Raw genomic sequence first — 21,581 nt, forward strand, 5'->3', positions numbered from 1 at the left:
AAGTTACAGTGAGATTTTAATGACATCAATATGATATTCTGTAACATGTAAAAAACATGTAGTCCACTATAAGACATCAAAAAATGACATTTTGAGTCGCTGATATTCTGAGGTCATTTTTTAATGTAGAAAAACATGTACGTCACACTCTTGGACTTAACTGCCACACCAGCATTGTCCCGTACCTTAACAACAAATACACACTCCTGATTCGCTGGTACATTACTCCCCTGACCTTCCAACTCCCACCTAATAGGCTTTCTTTAACTGTGACCGGTAAATGTACTGTAGTCAAAGTGGGTTAGCCACACATGCAACTACAGACAGGTAGGCTACTGTATTACAAATAATAAGCAACCGCGATACTTCTAAAATGTCATAAATCATGTAATTGCATATTGCAGCATTTGAAAATTGTGGTATTATTAAAGGCCGCCCTCATATAATCGATGCCCTCGTTTGAGCTGCAGTCATTTTGATCAATTTAAACTAAACACTGCGGCGCCAAATTGAAGTAATATGGTATTTACTGGCATTTATATATTGTTTTAAATATTTTAAAAGGTGAATCAGAAAACACAATCAAAGCACTATCAAATGGGACAATAATGTAATTGTTTCACACATAATTTACTGTATGATACGTATCCTATAGTGATCCTCTCATCACGGTGCATTTTGTGTTTATTGGTTCTCTTTCCCGACTCTGGTGTTGCAGCATTTCAATCTAGACTAATATTATTGATAGGTTAATTGTAGGGCTGTGTTCTAAGGTTCGTTAGCTAGCCAGGAATTCAAAGTTAGTTAAACAGTTGAAAGCTTGTCAGGTGACATTCATGCACTTTTTTTTCCCCCTTCTCTCTTCTGCGTTAACAGAGACTGTTTGACAGTGTGTGAATTCTATAAATCGCACATTAAATGTTGCATGCAAAAATTGGGTCTTCTGATATGTATAGTATACATTACTTAAACAAAAGTTGTATTAAAATCCACTACCAAATTGTTATACAATACTATATGGTGCATCTGCAGGATATAGTATCTAAAGCACTGGGGGGAGGGTACCTATAGCGGTTATAGTGCTTCAGTAGAAATATGTACTGAATATCTAGTGTACAAGATGGTGTAAGAGAAGTGCTATGGTAGAATACGTTTTGAAACATACAAAATGTATGCTAACACTAATAATTTTAATTGCAAAACTGAGCACCGTCCGTCCCTCCCCTCTCCAGCTCGGGTAGTCCAGTGGAAAACTTTAATTTTCTTCATTCGCCATCTCAACAGCAAAGTGTTGTATAGTGTAAACTGTATTGAAAAAAATGTCTCGAAACCCCTCTGCTGTTTGGGATTTTTTTGTTAAATGCCCAGACGACCAAAAAAAAAAATATGGAATGCAAACTCTGCAAGAGACTGATGTGTCATGGAGGCACAACTGATCTCCAGGGTCACTTGACAAGTGTAACTTCATATTATTAATATTTTTAGTAGTAGTAAAATGTGACTGATGGCCTGCTTGGAACAGTGACTGGTAAATAAAGATTTGTTTTGCCTAAGTCCGGTGCAGTTGGAGCCACTGCAATGCAAGCTTACTGCATAAACGTTTATTTTTATTAATTATCAAACATAAGAACATAAGAAAGTTTACAAACGAGAGGAGGCCATTCGGCCCATCTTGCTCGTTTGGTTGTTAGTAGCTTATTGATCCCAAAATCTCATCAAGCAGCTTCTTGAAGGATCCCAGGGTGTCAGCTTCAACAACATTACTGGGGAGTTGATTCCAGACCCTCACAATTCTCTGTGTAAAAAAGTGTCTCCTATTTTCTGTTCTGAATGCCCCTTTTTCTAAACTCCATTTGTGACCCCTGGTCCTTGTTTCTTTTTTCAGGCTGAAAAAGTCCCTTGGGTCGACACTGTCAATACCTTTTAGAATTTTGAATGCTTGAATTAGGTCGCCACGTAGTCTTCTTTGTTCAAGACTGAACAGATTCAATTCTTTTAGCCTGTCTGCATATGACATGCCTTTTAAGCCTGGAATAATTCTGGTCGCTCTTCTTTGCACTCTTTCTAGAGCAGCAATATCTTTTTTTATAGCGAGGTGACCAAAACTGAACACAATATTCAAGATGAGGTCTTACTAGTGCATTGTACAGTTTTAACATTACTTCCCTTGATTTAAATTCAACACTTTTCACAATGTATCCGAGTATCTTGTTAGCCTTTTTTATAGCTTCCCCACATTGCCTAGATGAAGACATTTCTGAGTCAACAAAAACTCCTAGGTCTTTTTCATAGATTCCTTCTCCAATTTCAATATCTCCCATATGATATTTATAATGTACATTTTTATTTCCTGCGTGCAGTACCTTACACTTTTCTCTATTAAATGTCATTTGCCATGTGTCTGCCCAGTTCTGAATCTTGTCTAGATCATTTTGAATGACCTTTGCTGCTGCAACAGTGTTTGCCACTCCTCCTACTTTTGTGTCGTCTGCAAATTTAACAAGTTTGCTTACTATACCAGAATCTAAATCATTAATGTAGATTAGGAATAGCAGAGGACCTAATACTGATCCCTGTGGTACACCGCTGGTTACCACACTCCATTCTGAGGTTTTTCCTCTAATCAGTACTTTCTGTTTTCTACATGTTAACCACTCCCTAATCCATGTACATGTGTTTCCTTGAATCCCAACTGCGTTCAGTTTGAGAATTAATCTTTTGTGCGGGACTTTGTCAAAAGCTTTCTGGAAATCTAAATAAACCATGTCATATGCTTTGCGATTATCCATTATGGATGTTGCAACCTCAAAAAAATCAAGCAAGTTAGTTAGGCACGATCTCCCTTTCCTAAAACCATGTTGACTGTCTCCCAGTACCCTGTTACCATATAGGTAATTTTCCATTTTGGATCTTATTATAGTTTCCATAAGTTTGCATATAATAGAAGTCAGGCTTACTGGTCTGTAGTTACCTGGTTCAGTTTTGTTTCCCTTTTTGTGGATCGGTATTACGTTTGCAATTTATATATATAATCTATTTTTAAACTACATGTGAATGTTTTATTCCATTTATACAGATTACTTGTAAATTAGGATTTTCAATCAAATATAAACAAGTAGCTATGGTGACGTCACCGGTAAATTATGCAAATTAGAACCATCAAAGGTTCAAAGCTTCCTTCGGTAATGTGTTCCGAACCTTCAAAATATACCCTTCGTTGCAGCCCTAGTTAGTTGTGAAGATTGATAAGTGGTTCATGCAGTAGCTCCGACAGATAATGTGGATTTATTTCAATACCTCTAAACAGCTTTAAACTGAATTACCCATGTGAATTTCTCATGGGCCTATTCTATATGGTAACAAACTAAAATCTCCATGGAATAACAGATACTGTAGTAGACACAGTGTGAGTATGTATAGGATAGCTGATTCCAGACTATCTAAGCGATGTCAGCAAAAATGCCCTGACGAAAGCCATAACGGAACAATAAAAACAGTACCCTGCATATTCATGATACTGCATTCAGGATTTTACAAATGAGGGTGCAAATGCGAAGTCTGGATTAGGGCTGCTACGATAAAATCAATTTCAGTCTTTCCCGTTCTTCATTATATACATTGAGATAAATGCTGGATAATCAATTTTAAATGATTACATTTTTATTTACAGTTTAGTTTATCAACGAAACTGCATCGAATGCCCTGCCTTGCTATTTACATACGGTATATCTGCCAAAGACAATCAGTGGGCGTGTTCATCTTTTCCTGCTGAAGTGTTAACTAGCATCTAATGGGCTGGTCCCATCCTGACTACCACCAAATCCATTTTGAAAATGCTGCAGAAGTAAGTACGTTCACTCTGTGTATTCAATGTAAACTTAAAGCACGCCGCCTTGGATCCAGAGCAGGTCAACAAGCTTGTATTCCTGGCAAACAACATGTAAATAAATTGTGCACATTCAATAACTGACTGTATGTAGTGTGCACTTCCTTTGTTTCAAAATGAACTGTTAAACCTGGGAATAACTGTTTTATTACATTTATTTTTTTTACAATATATTTTTCAGACCAGGCTGCATGCTCCATCAGGGTTTCCTGATTGATGACCAATCAATGCTGCCCACAGCTGATAAAACATTTTTATGCCGGTACTCCTGTACAGTCCAGTGCGCAAAGCTGTATCACAGTCAGTTACCCCTTGCACTCCATTGTTGTGCACAAGCTTTTACTGAACAGCAATGATATTAAAGTAATAAAATCAGTCGGGGGGCAGGAGGGAGCGAACATTTCTGTGGGCGGTACAATATCGATATTTTTTGCAAACGATTATATTTTGTGTGCTGGTGGCAAAGTGCCCGTCCCTGTGTGTATTTTGTGTTATATGTTGTGTGTTAATGTTGGTGTAACAGGTCTATGTAACATGAGTGTTTAAAATGCGTATTTGTGTTTTAGACACGAGGATTGCACAGCACTTCACATGCAAGTAAAAAGTAATATCTGAGCACGTGGAATTGCACTTTATTAATTCACATGCAATTGTACCGCGACTCCAATTGAATGATTGATTAGCAATCGATTCTCTGTACAGCTGTATAAAAGCTGCATGTTTTCACTCACGGTGTGTTCGGTGAGTGGAGAACCTGATTGGAGACAGAGGTAATAATAATAATTGTAATAATAGTAATAGTTAAAATATCTACTCACCGTGTTTTGCTTAGTGTTAGTCTGTTTTGTTTGTCTGTTTATTTTGGCTACCAGTGCCATGTCCTCTGTTTTTGTTTGTCTTACAACAGTTTTGTTTTCTGACTGTCTGTTCATTTCTTAAATGCTGAGCGAGACCATTCGCTCAGCTCCAAACCAAACTCCACCTCTCTGTCGTTTATTTCCTAGTTCCTGTTTCTGGTCTGATGTCCCCCACTCCGACCGTCTTTGTGACAGTGCCCAATGAATTGATTGCTATTTTGAAGGCTTAACTGACAGACCAGCCCTAGTTTGGATGTAACTTGTTTTCTAGATTTTTTTAAAGTATAGAGCACCAATCCGGTTCACAGTGCATGTCACCACAAGTGTTAAACGGGTGGATCTTTTGGAATCCTGATGCTTTGAAATCATGTATGCTAAATGAGACCTAAAGGTTTGCACAAGCTCTGTTTTGTTCCATGCCCTGTTCTGCACTTTTTCTCTTTTTTGCAAGTGTTAACACACGTGTGATTACTGTTGTGAACTGTGGTAATCTCTTGCCTCTTTCTTTCTCTCTTAGGAGCTGCTGTCGTTGGCAAAGAGGAAGCGGGCTGATTCGGAGGAACAGGAGGAGCCAGTCAGCAAACCATCAGCATCAACAGACTCGGAGACCTCAGACAGTGATGATGAGGTAACGAAGCTTGGGATGTATAGTATGAACTATTATTATATATATATATATATATATATATATATATATATATATATATATATATATATATATATATATATATATATATATATATATTATATATTATATATATATATATTAATATATAATTTTTTTTTTTTTTTTTAAATCTTAAGTGCAGTAATTGGTTGAGATCTTGCACAACTTTTACTTTATCACTCAGTTTTCCCAAATTGCAAGATTCAATATTCTTGCGCTTGGTTCCAGTAGAGCATTTCCATGATAAAGTAAATCTTGAGTTTTTTATTCAGCTGTAATGCCAGTGAAATGTGTGTAATTTGTCTTGTCCTGTTGTCAAAAATGCTTGCTTAAACCACACACTGTGACATGGTCTTTACAGTTGGTACACAGCTGTATTCAAGTGGTCTTGATATATTCCATTGCAGGTGGTGTCCAGCAAAATCATTTCGCTTTGTTTTAACCAACAATGACCATATCATGGCATGCGTTGATAATAATGCCGTATACAGTTCCATTACAAGTGTTGCATAAGATAAAATGTAACATTTTGCTGACACTTTTTTTGTAAGCTTGCTCACCATACGCTACTTCACTTTTAAAACCATTAAACACATTTCTCAGTGTTTGATTAGTTAAACATTAGTTACCATTCCTCTTGACGTTATTCCCTGGAGAAGTGTGTTTTTATTCACAAACAACCCATTCTAATTATAAAAGGAATTGACTCCTCCTCCTTTGCTTCTAGTGGACTGTGGGAGGCACAAAGGCCAAGAAGAAAGTTAAGCCAGGGAAAGGAGGGGAAAAGAAAGGAGCAACAAAGAAACGAGTTCACAAAACCGCATCATCTGGCAGTTCAGATGGAGACAGTTCAGCTGAGAGTTCTGCTCCAGAGGAAGGTATGAGTGACCAAGGGAGAGAGTCCAGGGAGCCTCAGCCTAGAAAGCTTTACATGCTTTAGATTTTAAGATTTGTACTAGGCTAGTTACGTTTTGTGTTCCTTTTATATTGTTATTGGTGTATATTGCCAGTTTAAGATCAGCTTGGTTTTACGTCTTGGCATTGACTAACCCCCCTGTCTTGTGTTTACAGGTGAAGTTTCAGACTCTGACAGTAACAGTTCGTCCTCCAGTTCGGAATCTGAGTCCTCCTCAGAGGATGAGGAGTTTCACGACGGTTACGGAGAGGACCTGATGGGAGATGCAGAGGACCGGGAACGTTTGGAACAGATGACTGAGAAAGAAAGGGAGCAGGAGCTGTTCAACAGAATTGAGAAGAGAGAGGTGCTCAAGAGGAGGTGAGGCCGCTGTAAATTACACTCCAGGGTTTCTTTTTCTTGTCTGATAACCACAATTATTTGTGAAACTGTTCTGTGGGGCTCACAGTCAACTCATCCTAAAACCAGCTCGGCCCAAGCACTGGCTGACTCAAGTCATCTCGGTCGTAGCTACCGAGCTGCAGAGTGGGTATTAACTATGTTGCTGGTCATTCTGTCTTTGCCGTGAAAGAACTGCTCAAAGAACGAGTTCACGTTGTTGTTGTTATTATAATATCCAGCAGTTTTACACAACATGTACAGTTTGTTCACTTTCAATTTGCTTGCTGTCTTTGTAAAGGTTAGTGAAATAATGGTTCGGATTGTAATTACTGTTCACGAATAGTTTGACCAGACTTGCCTGCGTAATCCGAGATGACTGGTGTCTATTTGACTGGAATCTGACAGTGCTAGGGCTGACCTGGTTTTGGGGCTAGTTGGCTTGTATCCTTCTGCAGTACCTACCAGGCATGAAGGGTTTTGAATCTAGCATACACAATTTGATTATTCACTTTTAAAGCTGCTAATATTTATATCTTGCTTATGAAACACCAAATAGTACAGATCTTCATTCGGATTAGGGTTACACAACCATTTCTTGCTAATGTGCCTTATACATTTTAATCATATCGGTAAATAAACATGTTTTTTATTAAGTATACATTATGTAATACCATAGAAAACATTGTTAGCTTCAAGAATTATGATGAATCGCACACCCAGCGCTCAGTTTTAGACCAAGTGATTGGGGAGAATGTGTTCAAGGTAGTCTTTCTGAAGTCTCTGCATTTTTCAACCGTGAAGGGTTTTAATTACTTCATCATACTAGGTTTGAAATCAAGAAGAAACTGAAAACGGCAAAGAAAAAAGAGAAGAAAGAAAAGAAGAAAAAACAGGACGAGGAGCAGCAGGAGAAGAAGAAGCTGTCTCAGATTCAAGACACTCAAGTGGTAAGTAACTTTTGGAGCTTTACAATGGTTATTGTTAAGGCAACAGTCCCCTGTCTTTGGTTCCATCACCCGACCTCGCATGCTGTCTTGTTTCAGCTGAGGACTTCAAGACCAAATCCAGAAACAGGATAACTGTTTTAAACAGCTGCTGTGTGGTTTTATTTTTTCTTCTGTGACCTTTTCTGCATTTTGGCACCCCTTGACTGGGGCATTGCCTTTAAGCCAGCTTGGTCGTGAGTGATTCATGCACTGGCGGAATCTTGAGACCTTTTTGTACTTTCCGAAGCAGAAGACTCGGCAGCTTCCTTGGGGGCTTGGCATTGCCAATTCCCCCTATGGCTGAATGAATGACTTTATTAAATTAGACACATTTGAGGTTTTGTAATTGTCATAACATTACCAGATTCCAAGGATATTGAAGGATATTAGCAATACAGTCGTCCACTTTATTTTCATTTACCAGATGTTGCCAACAGCCCTGATTAGCCCCTCCCAAACAAAGGAATTAAATAATTCCTTGTCAGGAATCTGGTGTGTATTTGATAATCTAGTCTCTTGTATCCAAAATATTATTATTGCTTGTTTAACTTATTCAATGGGATACACAATCTAGCTCGGTTTTGTATTAGTCATATGTGCTGTTGTACATCAAATGTATAAGTTAATTTTTGTAGAAAGTGCTTTTAGTTGATGCTTTACTGAATAAACTGATGGAGATCGGGAGGTGTTTTATCAAAGAAAATAAGAGATGCACCATAACGTGAATAATTTTTTGCTTGTTTTCAATTGTGCGTTTTTTAATAAGAAAGGTGTTTGCTGTTTTCAGGTGATGTCACACAATAAAGAGCGGAGATCTAAGCGGGATGAGAAACTGGATAAGAAATCACAAGCCATGGAAGAGCTAAAGGCTGAAAGAGAGAAAAAGAAAAACAGAACAGGTACTTGTTGGTTAGAGCTTCATACAGTTTCTTTGTTGTCCATTCGTAAGCATTTGGTAAGGGGCGCTTAATAGAGGATAACTCAAACCTATGTTTGTATTTTTTCTGTCTTTTGAGGGAGCAAGTTATATTTGTCATACACTGCTTCATGTATGTAAGTGTAATGTTCCACTTCTGTTGTGGGAAATTAACTGTACCCTTCACTTTTACCTGTGACCTGTATTCTGTGATTTTATTTTTGTCATATTTTACAGTAATACATTACACACAGAGCATTGAATCATTTTCCTATTGCATAGTATTCTGTTGGGTCATTCCATGTGAAATCAGATCCAAGTTGAAATGTCGTCTAATCAGTAACAGACAACAGACTTGGTGTATGTTTGTTTGATTAAAAGCTGGCTGATAGCATCTGACCTTTTAATTCCTCAGATATTAGGTCACGTAACATTGGCAGAAACTGAAACCATGAACAACTAGTCATTTTAATATCTTAGTTGTAAGCTAACCTGAGTTCCAATCACTTTTGAATGATAGATATAGCAAATATTGCTCAATTTTATCACCCCCAGCTCAAATACTTGGCATCCATTAGGCAGGGGGGTGCCTAAAGAAGAGGGAATTGGAGAAAGTAATTCAATAAAATGTTAAATGGCTACTTGCATTACGACCACATATCTCTGAAATGATGGCTCCTTTGTTTGCTCCATAGACCCGCTCAACGCACCCAGTTACATCCGAATCCGAGTAACAAATAGATCACCGTATTGTTGGTTTTTATTGATATCTCGCTCTTCTTTTGTAGTTGAACTTTTGTCGAAGAAGCAGCCCCTTAAAACAAGTGAGGTTTACTCTGATGATGAAGAGGAAGAGGATGACGATAAGTCCAGTGTGAAGAGCGATCGATCCTCAAGGTCGTCCTCATCCGATGAGGAAGAAGAGTACGTAACTGTGGAAACATGTACACAAATCCTCATAGTAACTGACAAATGGGTTAAGCCTGGAAAGTATAGATCTACAAAGTCTAGTCTTCCACCTTCCTCAGCAAGTAGATAGGCAAGGTTTATACTCGACATCAAAACAAAGCCAATTAGAAAAAATAAGAACCTGCAGAAAATCTATTATGTTTGTAGGGGAGAGAGTAAGCTTGGATTTTAGAACAAAAAATGTTTAACAATATTGTGTAAAATTACTTCAACAACTGTGTTTCTGTTTTCTTATAGGAAAGAAGAGACCCCACCTAAATCTCAACCAGTTTCCCTCCCAGATGAGCTGAACAGAATCAGGCTATCCCGCCATAAACTGGAGCGTTGGTGTCACATGCCATTCTTTGCAAAGACAGTAACAGGCTGCTTCGTAAGGATAGGCATTGGAAACAGTAGCAGCAAACCAGTATACAGGGTAGGAAATTCTTATCTTTTTATCATTTAAGATCTGACGCATTCTTTTGAGAACAAATTGTATCTCCTTACCTTTGTCATTTGTGAACTCAAGACCCCTGGTATTTTAGGTTTTTGGTCAGGAAAATATGATTTTTTTGGGCCATTTAACAAGGACATTTGTAGACCATTTTATAGATATTTTTCAGCTCTTTAAACAGTTGCTGATTTCAAATTAGCTGGAACGTTTTATAAATAACTTGAACTCCAACTTTTTAGGAGCTGTAAACAATTTAAAAGGTCTAATTATTAGTTCAATTAAGGGTCTAGTTAAGTAAGTGAGAGTTTAAATGAAAACCAGTTGACACAGGAGGAACCCAGGACCAGGGAAGGGTGCCCTGCCTTAGGTGTTAAAATACATTGTTAGAGTAAGTTTGAATTATGTTTTAGAATGTGTTCTAAATCAAATCGCCACACCTTCTAGTTTGATTAAACAAGAAATTAAACCAAAACCAACAAAGTAGACCTGGACTACCATTTCAGTGTGTTTAGCTGTGCTGTGTTTCAAACTATTCATGGCGAACAAGATATTTGATAAACTTACATCTGGTAGGGGTTCACTATAATAGAATACATTTTAGTAGTAATAAAACAGGTTATGCAGGTTTTGGCAACATGCAGATGTCAGAATAACTAGGTTTGGTAATTTACAGGTAGGCTAATGCCACCTGGTGGCAGCAATAATGAAGTGCTGCTGATCCAAAATTTTTCAGAAAATTCACAATTGCTGCCATGTGACACTGTCAAGACAGGCAGTGCTGTAATCTGCAGCGCAGGGGTAGAAACATGCGGCCCCTACTGTAGGTCTATCGCCACTTAGTTTCCAACTGTGTGCTCAGCTCCTGGTTTCTGTATGGCAATGGTTATTGGTTAGGGTTAGCTATGTCAAGTCTTAAGATGAAAGAGTTTCGTTTTATTAGACAACAGATTTAAATTGTACTCTGTTTGCTCTACACTCTTCATGTGGTTGAGGTGAATGTATACTTGGTGTGTCTTCAAGTATACAGGAAGTATTTTCTGATTTCAGTAGATAGCCCTCGACCACATGTGGGGACTGGTGTCAGAGGCAAAACTAAAAAGGATAATGTCACCCCTCAGAAAAGCAGGCTGAACCATTTTTAGAAATTCTTAAATACAATTTTTTATTTAGACCTCTCAATCTTGCCCAGGCTTCTGTGTGTCTGCTCCTATGTCTTGCATTGTTTTACTGCTTGTAAGTTTGTGATGAAATTTGCTAAGAAGCACCTTTTAGTTCAATGTGTATAAAGGATGTCTGTCAGATGGTTTTTACATATACCTAGAGAACCTCATTTAGTTTGATAACTTGAAAAGCATAATTTTTAGCAAAGGTTTGGTGTCTTGGTCATTTTTTCATGTTAATTTTGTATCTACAGTGGATGAAAACATGCTTGCTTTTCACAAAAAAAAACAGCATATAGGCAGAATTTGGTATGACCGGATGAATGGGAGATTTGTACTGCAGGAGATGCTGAACAAGATAAATAGATAATCTGGGTTTCTGCTTCTTGGTAGAGGCTATACTACAAGGTCTTTAATAGGAACCTGGTATATTTTGGTTTTACAACACAGTTTTATCTTTACAGGTTGCTGAAATTGTTGATGTTGTAGAAACAGCAAAAGTTTACCAGCTAGGAACCACCAGGACAAATAAAGGTCTACAGTTACGGTAAGACCCATCCTTTAAGTTTTTTGTAAAAAAAAAAAAAAAAAAAAAAAAAAAAACTTCCTTTTTGTCTCGTCTCCTTAACTTTATAGTAGAGGTGACCATACATATATAGGTCTGTGCGTACATCTAGAGCACCCATAATCCACTTTAAACTTACTGAAGACATTCATTAAGACAAGGTACTGAGAGTTTCACAATCTGGAGGTAAATGGAGGCAAACATACGTTTCACATGTACTTCCAGAGGGACGTGGTGGTCTATTTATTTTTTTATTTTGCTGATGTCTGTAATTTGGTATTTAAAGCTGTGGCAGGGGGAATTGTATACAGTACAGGGTGCCATTTGGGGACCTGCCTACATATCATACAGTACTGGAATAGTTTGAGTACTAGTATTTCACTTAAATAATAGTTTGTAAAGAGTGGTTTTAAAGTCACTAAACCAATAGAATAAAGAAATGCAAAGAAAAATGAATTAAATAACAAACGTGTTTCTCAAGGTTTCTGGTCAGGAGAAAAGAATGACACTGGCGCACTAACTTTTTGTTCCCTCTCTTTTTATCTAGGGACTCTCCTGGTCCTCTGGATTTCATTCTTCTTGGCTCCTGAGTGAAAAGGAAAAACAATGTTTTCAGGTAGAAATGATCTTGTATTCAATTTCTCTGTTTATCTCCTGTTTTACAGGCATGGCAATGATACACGAGTGTTCCGGCTGGAGTTTGTCTCAAACCAGGAATTTACAGAGAATGAGTTCATGAAATGGAAAGAGGCGGTGAGTGACCTTGGTGAAACTTGTACATTTCTTTGTCAAACGTTTACTGTGGCGTCTTGGAAGAAATCGGAAACGTTATTTTCTTGTACATATTTTTCACTGTCTCAAAGTATTCAGCATATTCTAAGATTTTAAATATATATTTTTTTAATAAACTTTCTATAAAACAAACTGTTTTAGTAATCTGCATGTGAGAGGCAATTGTATTTTCCATCATATAATTAAAGTAAACGACCAAAACGACTTCAGGTACAATTTCAGCAAAAATTACTAATTTATTTTTATTTATTTATTTATTTATTTATTTAATAACTGAGAAAACAAGAGCTAATACACTGTGGTTCTGAGTGGGAATACCCTGGCACTTGGTCTTTCAAAAAACAGTTTAAAGAGTAAATGTAACCTGTTGCAGTATATTGAATCTTATTGCATTGAATACTTATGGACTGCGACGAAGTTGTCAGGATGTTAATTCTCTGAAATTCATGCTGTACTCTTTGTTCTGGCTGCATTGTCAGTTAAACAAAATAATAGAAGAATGGATAAATGCTTGTATTTACCATTTATTTTTCTTTTGTTTCTATAAGAGCATCAGGGATGGAAATAAGACTTCTCTTGCATAGCAGTTCTATCCATTTCAGGTTTTAATACAAGCTTGGTTAGCCACTGTGTCTTTTAACTAGGCATCGATCAAACTGCTATGCATTCGGGGAGTCTTATTTCCATCCCTGAACATGTATTATCTCTGTTAGAATCTGACAAAGAATTCAAAGAGGTTATACAAAATTGTTTATGAATTGTGGATGTTAAATGTAAGCATTTAACAGGGTTTTTTTTGTATTTTTTTTATAGCTTGTATTGTTTTTGTTACTTAATTTTTTTGGGTGGCTGACATTTTTCAGCAGTAATGGCATGTAATTTATCTAAAAAAAAGTGTGTGTGTGTGCGTGTGTGTGTATATGTGTGTTGTAGAAATATTGATGCTGGTGTAGACAATCTGTCAAATCTGAAAGGTACATATAAAATCTTGTTTTTCAGATGATAATTGCAGGAATGCAGGTCCCCAATTTGGATGAAATCACCAAAAAGGAACATGCCATTAAGGAAGCAGTCAACCACAAATTCAATGATAAGGACATTGAAGATGTAAGAGAGTTTAGAGGGGGCTTGGGTTGGACTAGTGGCCCAGTTGCATACTTGACTGCAATTATTGTTCTAAGAGGCATGTAAAGACATTTTTACTTCGCAGTGCGTTACATCTCGGATGTGTACCCAGATGTTTCTAGTTCTGTTTACTTGTTTTGTATTGTATGATACCAGATAAATGAAGTATCTCATCCTTATTTGCCACAGTAGTTCTTAAGGAAGACTGTTCCTAGTTGTGTACTGGCTTTTGTGTATTGATTAGAAATTCAAGCTATTCTGAACTTGTCTGACGTACTTGATGATGCACCAGTGACCTTGACCTTTTGAACTAAGATAGCTTGGAGACTTGCACACATGACTTTAAATATAAAGAAACTTGCATGCATTGGTTTTTCATTTTCTTCTTTGTAGATTGTAAAAGAGAAAGATAGGTTTCGTAAGGGACCTGCAAATTATGCCATGAAGAAAACCCAGCTTCTAAAGGAGAAGGTAAGATCAAAAGGAATGTTGTGGTAAAGGGGTTTGTTAAAACAATGTGCTGTCATTTAAAAAAAGAAATAGGAAAAATATTGGCAGGGATTTCTGAACCCTCCAGTTTGTGTGTTGCAGACAATCCATTGAACTCTGTCGTGACATGGTTGCCGTACTGAAATAGTTTCTGCTGTATTTGTTTTACACAGTTATTGCCTTCATGTTTGGTACGCAGCAACATTCCTCTAATCTTCTAATACTAGTGTTGTACCCTTTCTTTGTGGCATTGTTTTAACCTCTGGACATAATCGGCGATACAGACCATGCTCTTTGACTTGGTGTCTTTATAGATGCTACACGGCTGTAATCGGCAATTATGTCATTGAAGTATGTAGTGTGTTTTTTTTTATCCTATAAACACTGGTTTTATTTTTGGGTTTAGCATTTTATAATCATCTAAAATCCCCAAATGTTGGCTATATTAAGACCAAAAAAATAAATAAAAACAAAAATACACACAGTTTATTTCCCCATTACACATCTTTAAAAGCTGACATTTTGAAGTCCATGTATTTGATGTAAGTATATAGAGAAGCCAGAATATATTTTAATTCAACCACAAAATAGTATGGACCACATTTATGTACTTTTTATTTTGACGCTATATCAAGTCTCTCTCTTGCCCTCATCCATCCTGAAATATTGAATGTGTTAAATTACCTACAAAATGTGATGCACACTAGTTTTCTAAAATACAGGGTGATTTTAGAAAGTGAGTTTACCACATCAATGATTTGGTGCATATAAACTTTCTAATCGCCCTGTATGTAAAAACAGTAACAGTATTGATTTTACATAAACTGAATAAATATATAATCATCAGTAAATATATAATTTAGTCATCTCTTGCTTTACCAGTAGCATAACCACTTTCTCTGATAAATCTAGATCATGCACACTTGCACTTAAGAATGGGGAAATGTGAGTATACACCATGGATAAATATGGGCCTTAGCCATTTCAATGATCTTTCTTCAATGGGATTGCTGAAACCCAGAACAGGGTACACGTTTACTGTGAGTTACTCTGTCTTCATTTAAACTCAATTCATTGAGTTTGTGTTTGTCTGTAGGCCATGGCAGAAGAGTCTGCAGATGCTGAAAAAGTGAAGCGGATTCAGAATGAGCTGGAAGAGCTGGAGGAGAGAGCAGAGGCCCTGGACAGGCAGAGAACCAAAAATATATCTGCCATCAGGTCAGAGGAGCTTATTCTTACTGTATCTCAAAGGATCAAAAGTACTTTTCAAGAATTCAAACATTAAGTAGCAATGTAATGAATTATGAATTCGTCATTTAGCAGACACTTTTATCCAAAGCGACTTGGAGACTAGGGGGTGAACTGTGCATCAACAACTGCTTCTGCAGAGTCTCTTACAATAGGACCTCGGTTTTATGGCTCATCCGAAGGACGAGTAATGTTTAATTGTTGCTGTGGGAATCGGAAGGCAAGTGGAAAAAGTGCTAATTACAGAATTGTTCCTTATCCGCAGACATCTTTGTGGTGTTTGCTTTCATTGGTATTTCACTATGTTTTTATTTTAAGAAGTATCACCAAGGATACATTGATAGCAGCTAGTCACTTGGCCAAATGTCTGGCTTGGCAGTTTGGCAAATTTTTCACCAATCAGTGTAAATCAAGTACTTAATTGCACGTGGTTTCATGATGTATGAGTTTTGAATAGCAAAAGGTTTCACGCTGTGTGCAATAGTTCCAGAAGACTATTTTGAAGGCGCGCAAACAGTCTATAGGGTGTGACCACATTTGGTGTATTGGGTCCTAACTGACCCAGAGACCTTTAGTTTACTTCATCGCTAGGGCCCTGTGAAATTCAAGGGAGAATTAAAACAGGACTAACCTGCAATTCAGTTGTAAACCTCCAGATGTCAGTGCATCTAAACTAATCTAAAGAATAATTAAGGAATCAACACATTACATTCTTATGTTTGTTCTCCTGAAATATTGAAAAAAACATCCTTTTAAAATCCTGTTATACGTATTCACAGGGATGTAAGGCTTAAATCAGTAGCAGTCTACAGCATTCTGTTTATTAATCTGCTAATGTGTAGCAAATGGACGAGCAATTCAAATGGTTAATGTGATGGAATGGTTGCTCGTTGTGTGGCTTACTGTGGAGGCTATGTTGACATTGTGTGGTTAAAGGACTAAGTTACAGGCTAAAAAATAAGCTGTGAAACGTAGGTCCCAAGGAACATTTAATGATTTCTGACTTTGTAGTATAAAAAAATGTGTTTATGTAAATTACCCCAGTATAATGTGTGTGTGGTGTGTTTTTTGTGGGTGCTTATACTTCTGTCAATGCTAACGATAGGGCAGGTTTTATGTGCATTTAAACAGTTTTGTGATGTTTGCAGATTGCTTTTGCTGGTTGAGATAGAACTGAGAATCCACAGGTGCAATGTTTCAATTCCCTAATTTAGTAATGTTTGTGGTACCTAGTCAGGGAACATGTGTACCAGAATATTAATTCTGATAGATCAATCTAAACGCTGTAATGCATTTAAAATCCAAAATACTGTTTTGTTTTCCAGTTACATTAACCAAAGGAATAGAAGCTGGAACATTGTTGAGTCTGAGAAGGCACTTGTGGTAATTAATCATTTTAGTATCATGAAAAACTAAAGGGTTTGCAGTGTGTTTTGAGGTGGGTTGGGTCCCTCCTTATGCCACATCTTTTTTTAGATTTTTTGTTGGGATGTCAGAATGCATTGAGAGTGTTGGAAGCAATTACAAACCCGTATTGCTTTTGTTTTGCAGTTCAGCTGGCAATTTCAAAAAAAAAAAAGTCCAGGCGTGAGCCCAGGCTGCGTCTTATAGTTTGCAGCAATGACAATACACTAAAAGCTGTATCATAATTGTTTGTTATATTTGGTTAAAATATTACAAAAGCCATTAATTGCCCAATAGAATATTTTGAATTTTGTAAATGGCAGCTGACACGGACATTTTCCCCATGCACACAGCAGAGAGAAAAAAACATTTATTACTTGCACCTTTTTTTCTGAATCAGTTTTTTACTTTTGCAGCTTGAGGGACAAAATGCAAAGAACCAACAGATGGATCCCTTCACAAGACGTCAGTGCAAACCAACCATGGTGTCCAATGTACGCATTTACCTTTTTATATTTGATTTTTTTTCTTTCCTGCATTTAATAAACATAATCAAAATTCTAAAGTAAAACTAAGTTGAAAGAAACCAAGTCATATAAGGCAAGCAATTTTGGTTGGTGCTTTCGGTATACGCTGAAGGCGGCATCGCTCCAATTTAACAAGATTAAAATATGAAAAGTAAGGATTCAAGAGTGGTTCACCGGGTTAAGTTGCTGGAGTCCTGACGGAGTGTCGCATTGGCTTTGGTGCTGCCGTTTGGGACTGTTTCTCCTCATCAGGAGAGCAGACACTACTCGCCAGGCTCCTAGCGAGCTCAGGCAGACGCCTGCAGGCTGGCCTTTGTCCATCTGCTCTTGAGTTCCTGGGTGTAAAAGAGGAAACTGACTTGGTCATGGGATCGGATGCCCACCGAACCTTCAGTTCTCCTGAGTTGTGTGTGGAATTGTTGCGGTGATAATTGGACATCCTCTTAAAAAAAAAAAAAAAAAAAGTAATTGAGGATTCTAAATTGGGGAGAAAATCAGGAGGTAAAAAAAGCAAAAAAATTCCTAAAATGCAGAATGTTGTTTTCTTGCAAAAGATAATCAAAAATACTGAATCCCTAACTTTACAGAAATATATAACTTCTAAACCATTGTGTGTGTGTATGTACTTGTTTGCTTTTGTCCTGATGACCTAAAGTGAAGTGTTTTTTTATTTGTTTTAAGTAGCATTTAGTAGATTTTAGAATTGTGCCTCAATTGATGGCACCTGTACATTAAACAGAAGCCTCTGTATAATAACAGCGTTTCTGTATTTGCAGGCCAGAGATCCTTCTGTTCATGCTGCTATTCTTGCTCATCTGAACCAGAAATATGGCTCTGATTCCACACCAGACAGCACTCAAGAAACCAGTAAAATGGTAGGTAGCTTCCAACCATAGTTAATGTGTTTTGAAATGCCAGCGAAACAATAAACACATCCAAGTTAAAATTACTGAATTCAGTGCTAGGGTTTGATTTGCGTTACGATGACCGAGATTGTAAACTTTGTAAGAATGAAAGTTCAGAGTGTTGTGGTTTCAAGAGGCCAAGGTTCTCGATTTTGAATAAACACAGCAACATATGAGTTGGGCGCTGGCGGAATTAACGAAGACATGTTCCAGAAGTTTTTGCACATCCTAATTTATTTTTTAAATAGAAAATTGTTTGGAAAAAGCCTCACTTGCTCCCTCACTCCTTCACTACTTGCTGTTCCCTTTTGTAATGGGTTCGACAGTGCGTGCATTTCAAATAAACCTTTTACCTGGTTAGTTTGAGAGGTAATGAACCCCGTCTACACTGTCATTGAAATCGCTCAACTCCAAGGAGCAAATGAGACCCAACAGGTATACTGACCACTTGCACTAACAGACGGAAAAGGACGGGGCAAAGTGTATCGCCAAAATGTGTTTTATTTTATTTATTTGGCTTCAAGTCTTAATTCTATTAAATGAGACACCGTTCAAGTTTATAGATTAAACCTGTCCACAGATCATGAAATAAAGGATGTGATTTCCTAGATTTATGTTGTCATTGTTACTTTGCATTTTGTATATGGTATGAGTGTAGAATCATTTTTGTAATTTTTTGTGCAGGCCCTTGGGAAGGTGGTAGGGAAACTCTTTAATTTTGTTTTAAATAATGAAATTAATAATTTTTAAAGCTGTTAAATGTATCTTAGGACATGATTTTTTTTTTTTTTTTAAAAATCATTTGCCATTTGCTTTGCAATATTTGTTATGTGTTGCTTGATACTCCTTCAGGGTCTCGGTTGTAAGGATAAAGATGTTGCCAAAACCAGTAGTGACCTATCTGAGGATCTTTTCAAAGTTCATGATTTTGACGTCAAGATTGACCTTCAGGTTCCAAACACAGGTGAGAAGAGATCCGGTTTAAAACTTGCATTTTTTGTTGTTGTTTCTATATCTTTAATTACATTTTCAATTCATGACCAGCATGTGTCTGCCCTGGAAATCTAGGATGTAAACCTTCTCAGTGGGGCTGAAACATTGTAAACAAATTGTAAATGTAATGTTCATGCACACCAGCCACAAGTTTTTTTCAGCTTGCTTCTGTTCTCACCCACTGCATTATTTCTATCATCCAAAGATGTTTTAATGTGGTATCTTAATTCTGTTTTCTTGAAGTGAATTAGCAGAGTGTAGTACAGAGCTTATTGCAGGCTGTTTCAAGGTGCAATCTTAGTCCTGTTGTGCTGCCTTTGTTACTTTCTTGCATTTTGTGGTTCCAGATCTAGAATATTCATTTAACGCCGCACAGTGATTTATTCGGAATTAACTCTTCACAGAAATCAGGTGAGGGTTATTTGTGTTGATTGGGCTAATTTTAACAACCGAAGAAACAGCTGCTTGGATTTGTGTAGTGCAAGAAAAGCAGCAGTCCTGACAAATCTGAGCAGTTGTTTCTTCACTTTGTTTCACTTGGAATGGTAACTGAGCCCAATCAACACCGCTGACCCCTGCCTGTAGAGAGCTGGAACTGAATAATTGGCTTTGTCTTGTGCAGCACTAACGATACACCTGGGTTAAATGAAGTAGACATAATTGTGGTGGATGTCCTTGTATTTTATGTTTAGCCTTCATTGCTGCACATATTAGGTGGTGCTTTTGGTGAATGCACTTTGACTTGGCATTTTTACGATATGGATAAGAGTATAGCATGATTTAAATAAAGGTAAAAATATATGGGGGGTGATGCATTGTAATTGAACACATTGTGTAAAAAAAAAAAAAAAAAAGGCTTAAATGTTTCCTCAATGGAAAGCCTTATTCAAAGGCCTACAAATATTTTGTGCATACTCCTTGTTTTAAATTGGATGTTCTTAGGGGTACTGATTTTGTATAAAGTCCTGTTTTATAGTATTTTTCCCTCCACAGAAGCTAAATCCTTGTCTGTGAGTTCCAACATACCACAAGTAAAGCATGGTGCACCAAGGAGGTCACTCAATTTGGAGGATTACAAGAAGAGGAGGGGGCTGATCTGAGCCTGAACAGTCTGCAGTTTACCTTGCATGTGTTGGTCATTGGGCTGGGACCTCAGTCATACATTGTGGACTACATCATGGACTTTCTGTCCACCTGGGAGAGAACAGACTCTTGTTGATGTAAAGGATACACCTGTGCTTTTTTATTTTTTTTTTAATATAGAAAAAATGTCTATTTGCATACTTTGTGCAGAGTTGCACTTTTTTTTTTTTTTTTTTTTTGGTCCTTGCATTGTTTCTGTATTGCATAGCACAGTACATCAAAATTGACCAACGAAACACCTCCAACTTCACAGAAGTAATGTTTTAAGGTTTAACCAAGAACCTGTTTTAAATGGAAGTCAAGTGGTCTAACTTAGAATGTGATAGGTATGTTTTTATGTGTCATTTCTTTGTTGGATTCTTGCCTACAGCACCTTCTTGCTGTAAAAAAAAAAAAAAAAAAACCTGCATTATGGATACTAGATGTCAATTGTAGCACCCAACAGAACTGCTTGAACATCCTGATTTGTAGTTGAGACCTGTGTCTTACGGAGGTCACAAGGGTATCCTGTAGTAGAGTGGTACTTGCATGTGACTGGTCCAGTCCTTTTCAATCCAGGACCTTGTTCTAACCAGGTCTTTTAAACACTTCATTGAAGTCCAAAGTCTCAGTGCAGCTTCAGCTCTGTATTTTAAGGTCATGGTTGGAACAAAATCCTGGACTAGGTTGCCAGAGCCAGAAGTGAATACCACTGCTCCAGTCATTTCTACATTCGGAAACAAGAATAACATTTTTAGAAGTAGTGCTGTACAGTGATGGTCCACTTTTTTATATAAAAGAAATAAAAATTGAATGTTCAAGAGTTGTATATTTACATGCGAATTAAGATATACCTCCGTACACTAGATCATTTACTTGTAGATGTGGCATACCTTGTAAATATGCAATTCTGATGGGTGCTACTCCAAAAATAAAAAAATAAAAAAAAACTTTCATGCATTTGTTTGTTTGCTTTATCACAACTTTATAAAGGTGTTTTTTTAAAAAAAAAAAAGTTTATATGTAGCTTTTGCATCAAAACTAGGTCCATTTAACAAATCCCCAAAAGCATATTTATATAAAGGTTGATTGTTTAAAGTAACGGCCACTAGCATGGCAAAACGACATATGTATTGATCATATGAATGTAATTGCAACATGGAATGTGAAATCCTTAGGGATATGACCATACATGTTGCCACCCGCCCATCACATGGTCGTGTTCTTTTAAAAGGAGCCG

General features: G+C 37.1%; 1 protein-coding gene across 1 annotated transcript in view; it reads left to right on the forward strand.

Annotated features, from left to right (window-relative positions):
- LOC121329844 (RNA polymerase-associated protein RTF1 homolog) overlaps positions 1-21,298 on the forward strand; it is a 33,307-nt gene extending 12,009 nt beyond the window's left edge. Inside the window, exons 2-18 of the mRNA XM_041275755.1 lie at positions 5,261-5,371; positions 6,138-6,288; positions 6,482-6,686; positions 7,534-7,654; positions 8,481-8,592; positions 9,398-9,533; positions 9,816-9,993; positions 11,636-11,718; positions 12,402-12,489; positions 13,528-13,635; positions 14,047-14,124; positions 15,239-15,360; positions 16,716-16,773; positions 17,211-17,288; positions 18,098-18,196; positions 19,079-19,190; positions 20,213-21,298. Of these exons, the coding sequence (XP_041131689.1) occupies positions 5,261-5,371; positions 6,138-6,288; positions 6,482-6,686; positions 7,534-7,654; positions 8,481-8,592; positions 9,398-9,533; positions 9,816-9,993; positions 11,636-11,718; positions 12,402-12,489; positions 13,528-13,635; positions 14,047-14,124; positions 15,239-15,360; positions 16,716-16,773; positions 17,211-17,288; positions 18,098-18,196; positions 19,079-19,190; positions 20,213-20,319 (1,947 nt within the window). The 3' untranslated portion in view covers positions 20,320-21,298. The remainder of the gene's footprint in view (positions 1-5,260; positions 5,372-6,137; positions 6,289-6,481; positions 6,687-7,533; positions 7,655-8,480; positions 8,593-9,397; positions 9,534-9,815; positions 9,994-11,635; positions 11,719-12,401; positions 12,490-13,527; positions 13,636-14,046; positions 14,125-15,238; positions 15,361-16,715; positions 16,774-17,210; positions 17,289-18,097; positions 18,197-19,078; positions 19,191-20,212) is intronic.
- Positions 21,299-21,581: the final 283 nt, after the last annotated feature.

The sequence above is a fragment of the Polyodon spathula genome, chromosome 17, assembly GCF_017654505.1.
Source record: "Polyodon spathula isolate WHYD16114869_AA chromosome 17, ASM1765450v1, whole genome shotgun sequence".
In the NCBI taxonomy this organism is placed as follows: Eukaryota; Metazoa; Chordata; class Actinopteri; order Acipenseriformes; family Polyodontidae; genus Polyodon; species Polyodon spathula.